Here is a 19130-nt window from a genome sequence, read left to right on the forward strand (position 1 = left end):
GTCTTTCAAATCTCTGGCTCCGCTCGCGCTCGTTCAAATCTCCAGCTCCTCTTGCGCTCTTTCAAATCTCAGGTTCCGCTCGCGCTCTTTCACGTCTCAGGCTCCGCTCGCGCTCTTTCAAATCTCCGTCTCCGCTCGCGCTCTTTCAAATCTCCGGCTCCTCTTGCGCTCTTTCAAATCTCCGTCTCCGCTCCCGGTCTTTCAAATCTCCAGCTCCTCTTGCGCTCTTTCACGTCTCAGGCTCCGCTCGCGCTCTTTCAAGTCTCAGGCTCCGCTCGTGCTCTTTCAAATCTCCGGCTCCTCTTGCGCTCTTTCAAATCTCCGTCTCCGCTCGCGGTCTTTCAAATCTCCAGCTCCTCTTGCGCTCTTTCAAATCTCAGGCTCCGCTCGCGCTCTTTTAAATCTCCGGCTCCTCTTGCGCTCTTTCAAATCTCCGTCTCCGCTCGCAGTCTTTCAAATCTCCAGCTCCTCTTGCGCTCTTTCAAATCTCAGGCTCCGCTCGCGCTCTTTCAAATCTCAGGCTCCGCTCGCGCTCTTTCAAATCTCCGGCTCCTCTTGCGCTCTTTCAAATCTCCGTCTCCGCTCGCGGTCTTTCAAATCTCTGGCTCCGCTCGCGCTCGTTCAAATCTCCAGCTCCTCTTGCGCTCTTTCAAATCTCAGGCTCCGCTCGCGCTCTTTCAAATCTCCGTCTCCGCTCGCGCTCGTTCAAATCTCCGGCTCCTCTTGCGCTCTTTCAAATCTCTGTCTCCGCTCGCGGTCTTTCAAATCTCCAGCTCCTCTTGCGCTCTTTCACGTCTCAGGCTCCGCTCGCGCTCTTTCAAATCTCAGGCTCCGCTTGTGCTCTTTCAAATCTCCAGCTCCTCTTGCGCTCTTTCAAATCTCCGTCTCCGCTCGCCGTCTTTCAAATCTCCAGCTCCTCTTGCGCTCTTTCAAATCTCAGGCTCCGCTCGCGCTCTTTCAAATCTCCGGCTCCTCTTGCGCTCTTTCAAATCTCCGTCTCCGCTCGCGGTCTTTCAAATCTCTGGCTCCGCTCGCGCTCGTTCAAATCTCCAGCTCCTCTTGCGCTCTTTCAAATCTCAGGCTCCGCTCGCGCTCTTTCACGTCTCAGGCTCCGCTCGCGCTCTTTCAAATCTCAGGCTCCGCTCGCGCTCTTTCAAATCTCAGGCTCCACTCGCGCTCTTTCAAATCTCCGGCTCCTCTTGCGCTCTTTCAAATCTCCGTCTCCGCTCGCGGTCTTTCAAATCTCCAGCTCCTTTTGCGCTCTTTCAAATCTCAGGCTCCGCTCGCGCTCTTTCAAATCTCCGTCTCCGCTCGCGCTCTTTCACCTCTCAGGCTCCGCTCGCGCTCTTTCAAATCTCCATCTCCGCTCGCGCTCTTTCAAATCTCAGGCTCCGCTCGCGCTCTTTCAAATCTCAGGCTCCGCTCGCGCTCTTTCACGTCTCAGGCTCCGCTCGCGCTCTTTCAAATCTCAGGCTCCGCTCGCGCTCTTTCAAATCTCAGGCTCCGCTCGCGCTCTTTCAAATCTCCGGCTCCTCTTGCGCTCTTTCAAATCTCCGTCTCCGCTCGCGGTCTTTCAAATCTCTGGCTCCGCTCGCGCTCGTTCAAATCTCCAGCTCCTCTTGCGCTCTTTCAAATCTGAGGCTCCGCTCGCGCTCTTTCAAATCTCCATCTCCGCTCGCGCTCTTTCAAATCTCCGGCTCCTCTTGCGCTCTTTCAAATCTCTGTCTCCGCTCGCGGTCTTTCAAATCTCCAGCTCCTCTTGCGCTCTTTCACGTCTCAGGCTCCGCTCGCGCTCTTTCAAATCTCAGGCTCCGCTTGTGCTCTTTCAAATCTCCGGCTCCTCTTGCGCTCTTTCAAATCTCCGTCTCCGCTCGCCGTCTTTCAAATCTCCAGCTCCTCTTGCGCTCTTTCAAATCTCAGGCTCCGCTCGCGCTCTTTCAAATCTCCGGCTCCTCTTGCGCTCTTTCAAATCTCCGTCTCCGCTCGCGGTCTTTCAAATCTCTGGCTCCGCTCGCGCTCGTTCAAATCTCCAGCTCCTCTTGCGCTCTTTCAAATCTCAGGCTCCACTCGCGCTCTTTCACGTCTCAGGCTCCGCTTGCGCTCTTTCAAATCTCAGGCTCCGCTCGCGCTCTTTCAAATCTCAGGCTCCGCTCGCGCTCTTTCAAATCTCAGGCTCCACTCGCGCTCTTTCAAATCTCCGGCTCCTCTTGCGCTCTTTTAAATCTCCGTCTCCGCTCGCGGTCTTTCAAATCTCTGGCTCCGCTCGCGCTCGTTCAAATCTCCAGCTCCTCTTGCGCTCTTTCAAATCTCAGGCTCCGCTCGCGCTCTTTCAAATCTCCGTCTCCGCTCTTTCAAATCTCCGGCTCCTCCTGCGCTCTTTCAAATCTCTGTCTCCGCTCGCGGTCTTTCAAATCTCCAGCTCCTCTTGCGCTCTTTCAAATCTCAGGCTCCGCTTGTGCTCTTTCAAATCTCCGGCTCCTCTTGCGCTCTTTCAAATCTCCGTCTCCGCTCGCCGTCTTTCAAATCTCCAGCTCCTCTTGCGCTCTTTCAAATCTCAGGCTCCGCTCGCGCTCTTTCAAATCTCCGGCTCCTCTTGCGCTCTTTCAAATCTCCGTCTCCGCTCGCGGTCTTTCAAATCTCTGGCTCCGCTCGCGCTCGTTCAAATCTCCAGCTCCTCTTGCGCTCTTTCAAATCTCAGGCTCCGCTCGCGCTCTTTCACGTCTCAGGCTCCGCTCGCGCTCTTTCAAATCTCAGGCTCCGCTCGCGCTCTTTCAAATCTCAGGCTCCGCTCGCGCTCTTTCAAATCTCAGGCTCCACTCGCGCTCTTTCAAATCTCCGGCTCCTCTTGCGCTCTTTCAAATCTCCGTCTCCGCTCGCGGTCTTTCAAATCTCCAGCTCCTCTTGCGCTCTTTCAAATCTCAGGCTCCGCTCGCGCTCTTTCAAATCTCCGTCTCCGCTCGCGCTCTTTCACGTCTCAGGCTCCGCTCGCGCTCTTTCAAATCTCCATCTCCGCTCGCGCTCTTTCAAATCTCAGGCTCCGCTCGCGCTCTTTCAAATCTCAGGCTCCGCTCGCGCTCTTTCACGTCTCAGGCTCCGCTCGCGCTCTTTCAAATCTCAGGCTCCACCTGCGCTCTTTCAAATCTCAGGCTCCGCTCGCGCTCTTTCAAGTCTCGGGCTCCGCTTGCGCTCTTTTAAATCTCCGGCTCCGCTCGCGCAGAGTCCCGCATAAGAAATTTGTGTCTAAAATTAAAGCCAATGGAATTATGAGTAGTGCATTAAGCTGGATAGAAAACTAGTTGGCAGACTGAAAACAAAGAGTCGGAATTCATTAATATCATAGAATTTCCAGTGCAGAAGGAGGCTATTCGGCCTATAAAATCTGCACCGGCTCTTGGAAACAGCACCCTACTTTAAGACCATGTCTCCACCCTATCCCCATAATCCAGTAACCCCACCCAACACTAAGGGCAATTTCGGACACGCAGGGAAATTTAGCATGGCCAATCCACCTAACCTGCACATTTTCGTACTGTGGGAGGAAACCGGATCACCCGGAGAAAACCTACGCAGACACGGGGAGAACGTGCAAACTCCACACAGACAGTTGCCCAGGGCCGGAATTCAACCCTGTTCCCTAGAGCTGTGAGGCAGCAGTGCTAACCATAGGGCAATAGCGGGTCTTTCTCAAACTGGCAGACAGTGACTAGTGAGGTGCTACCGGGATCGGTGCTCGGACCCCAGCCATTCACAATACATATTAATGATTTAGATGAAGGAACAAAAGGCAAATTTCTCCAAATTTTGTGGGAGGGTGAGCTGTTAGGAAGATGCAGAGATCCGTCAGTGTGATTTGGACAAGTTGAGTGAGTGGGCAAATGAATGGCAGATGCAGTATAATTTGGATAAACGTGAGGTTATCCACTTTGGTAGCAAAAATGGGAGGGCAGATTAATATCTGAATGTGCAACGAGACCTGGGTTTCTCGTACACCAGTCACTGAAGGTAAGCATGCCGTACAGCAGGCAGTAAAGAAGGCAAATGGTATGCTGGCCTTCATAGCGAGAGGATTCGAGTACAGGAGCAGGGATGTCTTGCTGCAATTATATAGGGCCTTGGTGAGGCCACACTGGGAATATAGTGAGCAAGGATTATCTTTCTCTAGGGGGAAAAGGTTTACCAGACTGATTCCTGAGATGGCGGGGCTGACGTATGAGGAGAGATTGAGTGGGTTAGGATTGTATTTGCTGCGGGAGAAAATGTGAAAAAGGAGGAGAATAAAAATATTTTTTTAAAAAAAGGATTGTATTTGCTTGACTTCCGGTGGCGGCCATGAAGGAGTAGGTCACACATTTGGTGGCTCCCGCTCGGGACAGACCTTTGGACCTTTTCCCCGTTTTTTTTCTCGGATTTTACTTGAAAGATTGATATTGGACGTGACCGTGAGGTGGAATCCCACACCAGTGCATGGATAGATGGGCCAGGAGTGCTCGCAAAGGAAGAAATAGGCAAACAGAGAAGGCCTGGGTTGAAGCTGCAGCAGGAAAAAGCATGGACGAGCGGAGTTCTGGTTCGACGACCCAGCGGTCGACAGAGCAGTTGATGAAGTTTATCCAAGAGGGCTTCGCCAAGCAGAAACAGGAATGCTTGGACCCGATTAGGGAATCGATTGCTCGACTGAAACAGAGATTGGATGCTCAAGATCGGGCAATCCACAAAGTGGCAAAGGCAGTGACCGAGCACGAGGAACACCAAACAGCAATGGAGGTGGAGGTGGGGATGCTGAGAGACCAGCAGAAAAGGCTCCAGGAGAAGGTGGAGGATCTCGAGAATAGGTCCCGACTGAGCACGGACGTAGCCAGGAGAACAGCGGGATTCAACCAAGTAAAGTTGACCCTTTTTAAGAAGAAGGTGAAGTTTGGACTGCTGTATCCGACCCGTCTTTGGATCACCTATGAGGAGCAGCACTTCTATTTTGAGTCGCCTGAGGACGCGATGGACTTTGCCAGAAGGAAAGGGCTGTCAGGGGACTGAGGTGTTTGAACTTTGCAGTGCTCACGTTATTTTGTTTTTGCATTATATTTGCAATGTCTTCTGTTTCGATCCTGGAGCCGCCGCGTATTTTTGTAAGTTAAAGTTTGCATTTATACAGGTGTGAATTTTCGATGTGGGGTTTTTCTTTTCTTTTTGTTTCTTTCAGTTAACTGGGCTGGAAATGTTTTCTCTTGAATATGTGTGTCCGAGCGGGGCGGGGGGGGGGGGGATCAATAGGTGGGAAAATGATTGGCGCCATGGGCGGGGGCTACCAAGCTAGCTGGGTGGGCTGGCTCACGGAAGCGCAGTGGGGGGTGAGCAGATGTTACACTTGTTGAAGGGGGCTGTTTTTACTGTGCTGTTACTGGGGAGCGGGAGGGGTTGAATTGCTCTGCTGATGGGGGAGGGACTGTTGCTGGGGGACAAAAGGGAGGTCGGGGATGGAGGCTGCCTGGGGGCAGGCATGCAGGTGCGCGGGGCGCGAGCTGGAGACTGGCCGAAGAAAGGTGATGGCAGATCGGCGGAGGGGGAGAGGGCGCGAGAGGCCCCCAACCAGGCTGACCACGTGGAATGTTAGAGGGCTAAATGGGCTGTTTAAGAGGGCATGCGTGTTTGCGCACTTGAGGGGATTAAAGGTGGATGGCAATGTTACAGGAGACGCATCTTAGGGTAATCGATCAGATTAGACTAAGGAAGGGATTCTAAGACTATAAGGGTTGCGATCCTGATTAATAAACGAGTGTCACTCGGCAAGAATAGTTGCGGATGGGGGAGGTCGGTACATCATGGTTAGTAGGAAGCTGGAAGGGTTGCCGGTGGTACTCGTGAATGTCTACGCGCCAGACTGGGATAATGTGGCGTTTATAAGGAGGATGTTGGGGAAGATCCCGGACTCGCATAAGCTGGTCATAGGGGGGGGGGGGACTTCAGCACAGTCATTGACCCAAGGCGAGAACGATCAAGGTCAAGGACAGGCAGGGTGCCAGCAATGGCAAAGGAGCTAAAGCGGTTTATGGGGGGAGTGGACCCATGGAGGTTTGGATGGCCGAAGTGAAGGAGTTCTCTTTCTACTCACACATACATAAAGTGTACTCCTGGATCGACTTTTTCATCTTGAACAGGGCTTTACTGATGGGGGTAGTGAACACTGAGTACTCAGCGATCCCGGTCTCGGATCATGCCCCGCACTGGGTAAACTGACAGGTGAGCAAGGAGTGTGGCCAGTGCCCGCATTGGAGATTGGATGTCGGACTGTTAGCGGACGAGGAGGTGTGCGGCTGGGTGAAGAAATGCATCCAGGATTATCTGGAAGTTAATGACGGGGGAAGTCTCGACAGCAATGGTCTGGGAGGTTCTGAAGGCGGTGGTCAGAGGGGTGCTGATTTCAATACGGGCCCGCTGGTTTAGAACACTGGGCTAAATCACAGGCTTTGAAAGCAGACCAAGGTAGGCCAGCAGCACGGTTCAATTCCCATACCAGCCTCCCCGAACAGGCGCCGGAATGTGGCGACTTTGGGCTTTTCACAGTAACTTCATTTGAAGCCTGCTTGTGACAATAAGCGATTTTCATTTATTTCAGGGAGAAGGTAGATAGAACAGAGACGGATCGACTGATAGGGGAAATACTTCAGGTTGACAGGAGATATGCGGAGACCCCAGTGGCAGGGCTTTTAAGGGAACGACGGAGGCTACATGCGGAGTTTGGCTTGCTAACTACAGGGAAGGCGGTGGAGCAGCTGAGGAAGGCAAGGGGGGTGATTTATGAATATGGAGAGAAGGCCAGCAGAATGCTTGCGCAATAGCTCAGAAAGAGGGAGGCAGCCAGGGAGATTGGGAAAGTGAAGGATAGAGACGGGAACTTGGTTGGAGATTCAGTAGGGGTTAACAGGGCGTTCAAGGAGTTTTATAACAGGCTATATGAGTCGGAACCCCCAGCTGGGCCGGAAGGGATGAGGCAATTCTAGGGGCTGGGGTTCCTGAAGGTGGGGGAAGGACCGTTGGGAGGGCTGTGGGTCTCATTAGGGATTGGGAAGAAATAGCAGAAGGGCTGAAGGCCATGTAGTTGGGTAAAGCCCCAGGACCGGACGGGTACCCAGTGGAGTTTTATAAAAGGTTCTCTGGGATACTGGGGTCGCTGCTGATGAGGACATTTAATGAGGCAAGGGAGATAGGGGGACTTCCCCAACGATGTCACAGGCCACGATCTTACTGATTTTGAAGCGGGAGACGGACCTGGAGCTATGCGGGTCCTGCAGGCCGATCTCCTTATTAAATGTTGACGCCAAACTGTTGGCCAACATTTTGTCCTCAAGGATAGAAGCGTTCCGGACGTGATTGGGGAGGACCAGACGGGATTCGTTAAGGGTAGACAGTTGGCGGCCAACGTAAGAAGGTTGCTGAATGTGATCATGATGCCCCCAGAGGGTAGGGACATGGAGGTAGTGGTCGCAATGGACCCAGAGAAGGCCTTTGACCGGGTGGAATGGGAATATCTGTGGGAGGTGTTGCGGCGGTTTGGGTTTGGACGGGGCTTCATCGACTGGGTTAGGCTGCTGTATCAGGCGCCTGTGGCGAGTGTACGGACGAACAAGTTGACATTGGGCCCTCTCCCCGCTGCTGTTTGTGCTGGCCATAGAGCTGCTGGCAATTGCGCTGATTATTATACGCAGATGACCTGCTCTTATATGTTTCTGACCCATGAGAGGGGATGGGAGAAATTATGAGGATTCTGGGGGAATTTGGCTGGTTTTCAGGTAATAAATTCAACATGGGGAAAAGTGAGATGTTTGCGATCCAGGCAAGGGGGCAGGAGAGGCAACTGGGGGAGTTGCCGTTTTGACTGGTAGGGGGAAGCTTTCGGTATTTGGCATCCAGGTAGCACGGGAATGGGAACGGCTACATAAGCTAAATTTGACCCAGACTGGTGGACCAAATGAAGGAAGACTTCCGAAGGTGGGACATGCTCCCGCTATCACTGGCTGGGAGGGTACAGACAGTGAAAATGACAGTTTTCCCGAGATTCCTGTTTGTTTTTCAGTGCCTCCCCATCTTTATTCCACGGGCCTTTTTAAATGGGTAAACAAGGTGATCTCTGGCTTTGTATGGGCGGGTAAAACCCCGCAAGTAAAAAAGGTGATGCTGGAGCGTAGCCGAGGGGAGGGCGGGCTGGCGTCCACATCATGCGCCAGGCCCAGCCTGGTACAGTTTAAGGTCGTTCACCGGGCACACATGACGGTGGCCCGGATGAGCAGGTTCCTTGGGATAGAAGACAGGTGTGCAAGGTATGCGGGAGGACCAGCAAACCATGTTCATATGTTCTGGGCATGCCCAAAGCTTAGGGGATTCTGGCAGGAGTTTGCGGATGTCATGTCCAAGGTGTTAAAAACAAGGGTGGCACCGAGTCCAGAGGTGGCCATTTTCGGAGTGTCGGAAGATCCGGGAATCCAGGAGGAGAAAGAGGGAGACGTCCTGGCCTTTGCCTCCCTGGTAGCCCGGAGACGGATACTATTAGCTTGGAGGGACTCAAAGCCCCCAAAGTCAGAGAGACCTGGCTCACTGACATGGCTAGCTTTCTCTGTCTGGAGAAAATCAAGTTTGCCTTGAGAGAGTCAATGTCAGGGTTCACCCGGAGGTGGCAACCGTTCGTCGACTTCTTTAGAGAAAATTAACTGTCAGCAGAGAGTGGGGGGTGGGGTTAGTTAAGATTAGTGTGCAAGAAAGGTGGGAAATGTGAGGGAGGAAGACGGCCGTTGCACTATGTTTATATGTACACTGTTTCTTCTGTTATTGTTATAAAATCACAAATACCAAACATCTCAATAAAATGTTTTATTAAAAAAAGGATTGTATTTGCTTGAGTTCAGAAGAATGAGGGGGGATCTCGTAGAAACCTATAAAATGCTAACAGAACTAGACAGGGTAGTGCTATGAAAGATGTTCATAATTGTGCAGGTGTCCAGAATCAGGGGTCACAGTCTGAGGATACGGGGTGGACCATTTAGGACAGAGATGAGGAGAAACTTCTTCACCCAGAGAGGAGTTGGCCTGTGGAATTCGCTACCACAGAAAGCAGTTCAGGCCAAAATATTGTACATTTTCAAGAAGCAGTTGGATTTAGCACTCGGGGCGAAGGGGACCAAAGTAAATATGGGGGGAAGGCGGGATCAGCTAATGAGATGGATGATCAGCCATGATCATAATGAATTGTGGAACAGGCTCGAAGGGCCGAATGGCCTGCTCCTCCTATTTACGATGTTTCCGATGCTCTCATATCATCCTTTACTGTATGGGTTACCCCACGTCCTTTGCCATTCCTCCTGTCTTTCTGATATATCGTGTACGCTGGAATATTTAATTCCCAACCTTGACCTCCCTGTAACCATGTTTCCATAATGGTGATTAGATCTAAATCATTTACCTCAACTTGTGCCACAAATTCTGCTATCTTATTGCAGATGGATGCTTCACGTGTTTAGATAAAGACATTTTAATTTAATTTAATTTAACTTTGGTTCCCTGCAATGATTTTAATCGCTGAGTATATTTTTGTGTTCCTTCATGTCCCACTCTATTTGTTTTTACCAACAACACTATTTTGGTTTGATGTTGTGGCCTTACCCTTTAGATTTCTACATCTCCCTTCACCGGAACCCTCCTTCCCTTCTGTTACTCTAAAGCCCTGCATCTTTGAAGGTCACACGTGGCGAAAAAACTGATGGAATAACTGGCTTTGTAGATAGGAGTACTGGAAATCATGCCAAACCTTTCCAAAAGACTAGTTAGGCCTCAGCTGGATTATCGTAGATTCCTGAGTGTGACACTTTTTTAACAATGTCAAGGCATTGGGGAGAGCTCAGAAGAACGATGACACCAGGGGTTCAGTTGTTCAATTATGTAGAGAGACTAGAGAAGCCATTCTGAGATCACAGAATGTTAAGTGAAAACCTAATAGACACATTCAAAAATTTTCAGGGGTTTTGATCGATGACGTCAAGACAAGACTCTGGCAAGTCACTTGGTAACTAGAAGCAACAGATTTAAATTATTGCAGGCATAGGTGCAATCGACCGAACGACCTCCTGTGCTGTCAGTTTTGGTCATTTTTGCTAAAGCTGGTCACTTATGTGTTTGGCGATGTTCTGTAACAGTCCCGGTGTAACATCTCTGACATGAAAACACCTATCACGCTGCCACTTACAGTCACAGGTAATTGCAAACAGTGCAGACACTTACAACATGTTTTGTAAGAACCGGTTCAGATAGACGTTTTCAAAAGAGAAACCTTTGATATGAACAAAGACAGTACAGCACAGAAACAGGCCCTTCTGCTCTCCAAGCCTGCACCAGTCATACTGCCCTTCTAAACTAAAATCTTCTGCACTTCCGGAGTCCATATCCCTCTATTCCCATCCTTTTCATGTATTTGTCAAGACGCCCCTTAAACATCACTATCGTCCCTGCTTCCACCACCTCCTCCGGCAGCGGGTTCCAGGCACCCACTACCCTCTGTGTAAAAAAACTTGCCTCGTACATCTCCTCTAAACCTTGCTCCTTGCACCTTAAACCTATGCCACCTAGTAATTGACCCCTCTACCCTGGGAAAACAAAGAACAAAGAAATGTACAGCACAGGAACAGGCCCTTCGGCCCTCTAAGCCCGTGCCGACCATGCTGCCCGACTAAACTACAATCTTCTACACTTCCTGGGTTCGTATCCCTCTATTCCCATCCTATTCATGTATTTGTCAAGACGCCCCTTAAACATCACTATCGTCCCTGCTTCCACCACCTCCTCCGGCAGCAGGTTCCAGGCACCCACTACCCTCTGTGTAAAAAAACTTGCCTCGTACATCTCCTCTAAACCTTGCTCCTTGCACCTTAAACCTATGCCACCTAGTAATTGACCCCTCTACCCTGGGAAAACAAAGAACAAAGAAATGTACAGCACAGGAACAGGCCCTTCGGCCCTCTAAGCCCGTGCCGACCATGCTGCCCGACTAAACTACAATCTTCTACACTTCCTGGGTTCGTATCCCTCTATTCCCATCCTATTCATGTATTTGTCAAGATGCCCCTTAAATGTCACTATCGTCCCTGCTTCCACCACCTCCTCCGGTAGCGAGTTCCAGGCACCCACTACCCACTGTGTAAAAAAACTTACCTCGTACATCTACTCTAAACCTTGCCCCTCTCACCTTAAACCTATGCCCCCTAGTAATTGATCGCTCTACCTTGGGGAAAAGCCTCTGACTATCCACTCTGTCTATGCCCCTCATAATTTTGTAGACCTCTATCCGGTGGCCCCTCAACCTCCGTCGTTCCAGTGAGAACAAACCGAGTTTATTCAACCGCTACTCATAGCTAATGCCCTCCATACCAGGCAACATTCTGGTAAATCTCTTCTGCACCCTCTCTAAAGCCTCCACATCCTTCTGGTAGTGTAGCGACCAGAATTGAACACTATACTCCAAGTGTGGCCTAACTAAGGTTCTATACAGCTGCAGCATGACTTGCCAATTCTTATACTCAATGCGCCGGCCAATGAAGGCAAGCATGCCGTATGCCTTCTTGACTACCTTCTCCACCTGTGTTGCCCCTTTCAGTGACCTGTGGACCTGTACACCTAGATCTCTCTGACTTTCAATACTCTTGAGGGTTCTACCATTCACTGTATATTCCCTACCTGCATTAGACCTTCCAAAATGCATGACCTCACATTTGTCCGGATTAAACTCCATCTGCCATCTCTCTGCCCAAGTCTCCAAACAATCTAAATCCTGCTGTATCCTCTGACAGTCCTCATCGCTATCCGCAATTCCACCAACCTTTATGTCGTCTGCAAACTTACTAATCAGACCAGTTACATTTTCCTCCAAATCATTTATATATACTACAAACAGCAAAGGTCCCAGCACTGATCCCTGCGGAACACCACTGGTCACAGCCCTCCAATTAGAAAAGCATCCTTCCATTGCTACTCTCTGCCTTCTATGACCTAGCCAGTTCTGTATCCACCTTGCCAGCTCACCCCTGATCCCGTGTGACTTCACCTTTTGTACTAGTCTACCATGAGGGACCTTGTCAAAGGCCTTACTGAAGTCCATATAGACAACATCCACTGCCCTACCTGCATCAATCATCTTTGTGACCTCCTCAAAAAACTCTATCAAGTTCGTGAGACACGACCTTTCCTTCACAAAACCATGCTGCCTCTCACTAATATGTCCATTTGCTTCCAAATGGGAGTAGATCCTGTCTCGAAGAATTCTCTCCAGTAATTTCCCTACCACTGACGTAAGGCTCACCGGCCTGTAGTTGCCTGGATTATCCTTGCTACCCTTCTTAAACAGAGGAACAACATTGGCTATTCAACAGTCCTCCGGGACATCACCTGAAGACAGTGAGGATCCAAAGATTTCTGTCAAGGCCTCAGCAATTTCCCCTCCAGCCTCCTTCAGTATTCTGGGGTAGATCCCATCAGGCCCTGGGGACTTATCTTCCTTAATACTTTTTAAGACGCCCAACACCTCGTCTTTTTGGATCTCAATGTGACCCAGGCTATCTACACACCCTTCTTCAGACTCAACATCTACCAATTCCTTCTCTTTGGCGAATACTGATGCAAAGTATTCATTTTGTACCTCGCCCATTTCCTCTGGCTCCATACATAGATTCCCTTGCCTATCCTTCAGTGGGCCAACCCTTTCCTTGGCTACCCTCTTGCTTTTTATGTACGTGTAAAAAGCCTTGGGATTTTCCTTAACCCTATTTGCCAATGACTTTTCGTGACCCCTTCTCGGCCTCCTGACTCCTTGCTTAAGTTCCTTCCTACTTTACCCAGCCTTTTAGCCCTGACAAATGCCTCCTTTTTCTTTTTGACGAGGCCTACAATATCTCTCGTTATCCAAGGTTCCCGAAAATTGCCGTATTTATCCTTCTTCCTCACAGGAACATGCCGGTCCTGAATTCCTTTCAACTGACACTTGAAAGCCTCCCACATGTCAGATGTTGATTTGCCCTCAAACATCCGCCCCCAATCCAGGTTCTTCAGTTCTTGCCTAATATTGTTATAATTAGCCTTCCCCCAATTTAGCACATTCATCCTAGGACCACTCTTATCCTTGTCCACCAGCACTTTAAAACTTACTGAATTGTGGTCACTGTTCCCGAAATGCACCCCTACTGAAACTTCTACCACCTGGCCGGGCTCATTCCCCAATACCAGGTCCAGTACTGCCCCTTCCCTAGTTGGACTGTCTACATATTGTTTTAAGAAACCCTCCTGGATGCTCCTTACAGACTCTGCCCCGCCTAAGCCCCTGGCACTAAGTGAGTCCCAGTCAATACTGGGGAAGTTGAAGTCTCCCATCACCACAACCCTGTTGTTTTTACTCTTTTCCAAAATCTGTCTACCTAGCTGCTCCTCTATCTCCCGCTGGCTGTTGGGAGGCGTGTAGTACACCCCCAACATTGTGATGGCACCCTTCTTATTCCTGATCTCTACCCATATAGCCTCACTGCCCTCTGAGGTGTCCTCCCGTAGTACAGCTGTGGTATCCTCCCTAACCAGTAGCGCAACTCCGCCACCCCTTTTACATCCCCCTCTATCCCGCCTGAAACGTTTAGCTGCCAATCCTGCCCTTCCCTCAACCAGGTGTCTGTAATGGCAACAACATCATACTTCCAAGTACTAATCCAAGCTCTAAGCTCATCTGCCTTACCCGTAATACTTCTTGCATTAAACATATGCACTTCAGGCCACCAGACCCGCTGTGTTCAGCAACTTCTCCTTGTCTGCTCTGCCTCAGAGCCACACTGTCCCTATTCCCTAGTTCTCCCTCAATGCTCTCACCTTCTGACCTATTGCTCCCGTGCCCACCCCCCTGCCATACTAGTTTAAAAAGTCTCTGACCATCCACTCTGTCTATGCCTCTCATAATTTTGTAGACCTCTAACAGCCCGCCCCTCAATCTCCGTCGTTCCAGTGAGAACAAACCGAGTTCATTCAACCGCTCCTCATAGCTAATGCCCTCCATTCTGGGAACATTCTGGTAAATCTCTTCTGCACCCTCTCTAAAGCCTCCACATCCTTCTGGTAGTGTGGCGACCAGAATTGAACACTATACTCCAAGTGTGGCCTAACTAAGGTTCTATACAGCTGCAACATGACTTGCCAATTCTTATACTCAATGCCCCGGCCAATGAAGGCAAGCATGCCGTATGCCTTCTTGACTACCTTCTCCACCTGTGTTGCCCCTTTCAGTGACCTGTGGACCTGTACACCTAGATCTCTCTGACTGTCAATACTCTTGAGGGTTCTACCATTCACTGTATATTCCCTACCTGCATTAGACCTTCCAAAATGCATGACCTCACATTTGTTAAATGAATAGAAAGCTTTGAAATGTTTTTCATTCTTTTCTATTTTCCTCTTCTCTCCTGAGGTCCTTGTGTGGTGGTATCCTTTGGTACCTCGCGCCAGGCCAGGAAGTACAGGCTGTTTTACTGAGGAGAATACCACAGTTTCCAGACACAAAATCTATATGATATTCCTCACCATCTCCTTTGCTTATTGTGTCCATCAGGAATCAAAGCTTTGGTTTGCTATTTGTTGTTTGTGATCCAGACGCTAACTTTTCCAGCTTCTGATCTTCTCCCCAGCTCTTTCTCTTCTGATCTGGAATTATGTTAAATGGATACAGTCATCAAATTGACAGATTCTGTTTCAATCTCTCTGTAGGGGGAGCTGATTGGAGTTGTTGGAAAGGTTGGCTGTGGCAAGAGCTCCCTGTTAGCAGCGATATTGGGAGAACTCAACAGGTAATTTTAGAAAAATACATTGATTGTAGCATGGAAACAATTCACCGGGCCCAATTGTATTGACTTTTACTCTTCACGCAAGTGCACTTATCCAATCTGTTCCATATGATGTCCCTATTTTCAATAATGAAGGAACCCAGCATGTTACTGCAAAAGCAAAGCTGAGGCATTTGCAGTTACCTTCAGCCAGAGGTGATGAAGGGATAGCCATCCCTGCCCACTCTTGAGATCCCCAACACCATAGATACCAAGCATCAGCCAATTTGATTCATTCCACATGATATCAAGGAACACCTGGAGGCATTGAAGGCAACGGGCCCCAAAAACATCCTGGCTGAAAATGTGTTCCAGAAATACCTGTGTCCCGAGTCAAGCTGTTTTCGTCAAGCTATAATACTGGCATCGACCCAACAATGTGGAAAGTAGTCCAGATAGATCCAGTCCACAAAAGGCTGACAAATATATTCTAGATGCAATGACCAAGTTAGGAGGAGTAAACTGACTCACCTCTTTGTCCCACTCCTCTTGTTGATTATAACATAGTTAAATTTTTTTGTTAAATTTAGAGTACCGAATTAATTTTTTCCAATTAAGGGCCAATTTAGCATGGCCAATCCACCTAGCCTGCACATCTTTGGGCTGTGGGGGCGAAACCCATGCAAACACAGGGAGAATGTGCAAACGCAATACAGACAGTGTCCCAGAGCCGGGGTCGAACCTGGGACCTCGGCACCATGAGACAGCAGTGCTAACCACTGTGCCACCGTGCTGCCCACAATTCAATATACACTTAACAGTGTATATCTTGGTGCAATAAATAAACCAGCCAGATTCCTTAAGTTAACAAGTAAAGAGTTAATTTTATTGCTAAAAGTCACTCCGTTAAGATGAAGAAATTATTAACAAAGAATTTTAAAATGTATGAATGTATTCAGCTCCTTACTATTGCAATAATCAACCCTACTGCCTCCCCACGTCGCTAGCCATGCACAGAGTCTCAGATCTTAAAACTTGTGTCAGGTGGATGTACCTGTCAGAAATGGGTGTTTCTCAAATAGCTGCAGTGATGTCAATGTGTGGGTGGAGCTGGGCTGTCTGTCTTTCACTTTCATTTTGAGCTGGCAGCTGCAGTGTGTTTGGTTTCGTTTTAAGAGGTGGAGAGCTGCATTCAAAGCAAGCAGCTGTGTAATGATCTCTCTCTCTAAAGAATGTCTCCAGATCATTGATGATTTCAAAGTAATATCTGTTTCTGTAGAGCATTTAAACCTGCTGTCTTTATTTGAAAAAGGATTTAACTTATGGATGTTGTTTGGAAAGTTATTAAGGGTTATCTATAGTGCACTGTATCTTTTGGGGGGGTGGTCAGGATTGGCATTGATAAACTGTTTACTGTGTGTTTATAAAATGTTGACTGGATTCATAGAATAAACATTGTTTTGTTTTAAACATACTTTAGCTCTCTGTTGCATCACACCTGTAAAGTGGACCCTTGTGCTCCTCATAACCAAAATCTATTTAAAGTTGTGGGTCAGGTGAACTCCATGATATACTTTGGGGTTCTCTAAACCCTGGCCCATAATACTTGGACAAGCGAAACGTGAATTAAAGAATCCCGACAGTGCAGAAAAAGGCCATTTAGCCCATTGAGTCTGAATCGACGCTCTAAATGAGCCCCCCCCCTCCCCATCGTGCCCCATCCCTGTAACTCCACATAACTTACACATCCCTGGACACAAAGGGACAATTTTATTACGGCCAATCCACCTTGGAGGAAACTGGAGCACCCGGAGGAAACCCGCAGAGACACGTGGAGAGCGTGCAAACTCCGCACAGTTACCCAAGATTGGAATTGAGCCCAGGTCCCTGGTGCTATGAGGCAGGAGTACCGAGGGAGGTTTCAGAAGAATTGAGAGGATGTAAGGCTGTTATAACTTCTGTCACTGTGGCTGACTTTCTGTTTGCTCAAATCCAGTACATTTCACCCAATAGCTGAATCACCTGACTTCTGTCTGCTTTCAGTATTGGCTTATCTCTGCCATTGTCTCTCAGAACTTGGCATCGCCACAAAGCAGCTTCTCCCCATCACAAATGAAACGATGGAGCCGCTGTGGTCCAGTGTCCTTTGTTTAACAAAAGTGGTTTTATTTTACTCCTCAAAATATATATATCTCGAAACCAGCATAAATTATATTAAATTATATAATTTATCCAATGGTATTAAGCAAATTGTAAGGTCTGCGGGCTGACAAACCCTCCCTGATCTGGATGAACTTCACCCTAATGTCTTGAAACACGTGGCTTATGAAATAGTTGGTGCAATGGCTTAATTTTCAAAATTTCCTAGATTCGGGGAAGGTCCATTGGACTGGAAGATAGCAAATGTAACCTCTTTATTCAACAAGGGAGGCAGTCAGAAAGCAGGAAACTACATCTGTCATTGGGAAAATTTTGTGAGGGCCACGAAGAATCTAGCACGGGTTTTAAGGATACAAAGTAATAACATTTATTTACAATAACATATATATATAACAGCAGCAGCAACTTCCCCTGCTGCACACTCCTTCCCCCTGGTTCCAAACTGGCCAGCTTTATTTATATTTGGAGTTTACTAATGGTTTCTCCGCCCCCCTCATTGGGGAAGCTCATACTCCCACAGGATTGTGGGATTGTCATTAGTCCCCAGCCAATGGTAAGCAGGCAGGTTATAACAGAAAACGTTAGAAGTTATTATTAAAGATTCTACAGCAGGGCACTTGGAAAATGTCAAGGCACTCTGGCTGACTCAGGTTTTGTGACATGTTTAACCAATTTATTGGAGTTGTTCGAAGGAACCACAAGTGCTATGGATAAAGGGGAACCAGTAGATGTTCTGTACTTTTCCAGAAGTCATTTGGTAAGGTGCCTCATCAAATGTTGTGTAAAATAAAAGCTTGTGGTGTAATGACCACTTGGCTTTACTGACTGCTGGCCTCACAGACAGGATACGTTGTGCTCCATCGAATCGGTTTCCCCCAGCCTACCGATCAAGACTACCAAAGCATGGCAGCCAATTCTCAAACTCAATCAGGAATTCATCTCCCATCTCTTGGCAGAGACCGGGCTCAGGGGACATCCTGCCGGCCCCCATCTCCCAAACCCATCAGGATAATCGACATCAAACAGCAAGGTTTTGACAACTCAAAGGTGGACCCTAATCAGGAACAGTGTTCTTTCGAACGGTGATTCTCAGTCAAGGCAACATCTTTGATGGTGGCCATCACACAATGTACACAGTACCTCCAAGGTGAGACCACACGCAGTAACAACTGCACCACTGCAAGCTGGGCCCCACCCCAGCTCACTCCAACGTCACAAACAAACGAGGATTTTAGCATTTTACCGTGGCTGTTCCTTTCAAAAAGACCAGTCAACAACTTCCAGGCACATGGAGAAAGCCATGCAGTCCAAGGAAAAGTAAATCCGGAATGTGCATCAGGATGAAATGAAAATTAAAAGATGAGCAATGCCGCAGCTCGTGAAAAGGCAATCGCTCCTGCGTTCACATCATGTGACCACCCTATCCCCTTATTTTAAAATGTGCCACCAGGCTCTATATTCCCCAACCAAGAACAACATCTTACCTGCAATTATCTGTATATTCCTTTCAGTAATGCGATCACCTCTCATTCTTCAAAACTTAAGTGAATACAGGCTCAGTTTGCCCAATCTCTCGACATAAGAAAGTCCTGCCATTCCTGGAACAAGTCTGGTGAACCTTCGTTGCACTCCGTCTATGGAAATAATATCTTTTCTGAGGTATGGGGAGGCTAATCAAGCTTTTGTACAATTGAAGCAAGACTTCACTACTCCTGTACTTCAAATCCTCTTGCGATAAAGGTTAACATTCCATTAGCCTTTCTAATTGATGGCTCCACCTACATGTTTCCCTTCAGTGACTTGAGGACAAGGTCACCCAGGTCCCCTTGTACATCTACACTTTTTAATTTCTTAGCATTTAGGAAATATATAAGACCATAAGACATTGGAGCAGAATTAGGCCACTCGGCCCATTGAGTCTGCCCTGCCATTCAATCATGGCTGCTATTTTCTCATCCCCATTCTCCTGCCTTCTCCCTATAACCTCTGATTCCCCTTATTAATCAAGAACCTATCTATCTCTGTCTTAAAGACATTCAATGATTTGGCCTCCACAGCCTTCTGCAGCAAAGGGATCCACAGATTCACCACCCTCTGGCTGAAGAAATTCCTCCTCGTCTCTGTTTTAAAGGATCATCCCTTTAG

General features: G+C 48.5%; 1 protein-coding gene across 4 annotated transcripts in view; it reads left to right on the forward strand.

Moving 5' to 3' along the window:
• abcc10 (ATP-binding cassette, sub-family C (CFTR/MRP), member 10) overlaps positions 1-19130 on the forward strand; it is a 712922-nt gene that overhangs the window by 209501 nt on the left and 484291 nt on the right. For all 4 annotated transcript variants that reach the window (XM_072500316.1, XM_072500319.1, XM_072500315.1 and 1 more), the window contains exon 7: positions 14770-14849. In XM_072500316.1, the coding sequence (XP_072356417.1) occupies positions 14770-14849 (80 nt within the window). The remainder of the gene's footprint in view (positions 1-14769; positions 14850-19130) is intronic.

The sequence above is a fragment of the Scyliorhinus torazame genome, chromosome 4 (assembly GCF_047496885.1).
Source record: "Scyliorhinus torazame isolate Kashiwa2021f chromosome 4, sScyTor2.1, whole genome shotgun sequence".
In the NCBI taxonomy this organism is placed as follows: domain Eukaryota; kingdom Metazoa; phylum Chordata; class Chondrichthyes; order Carcharhiniformes; family Scyliorhinidae; genus Scyliorhinus; species Scyliorhinus torazame.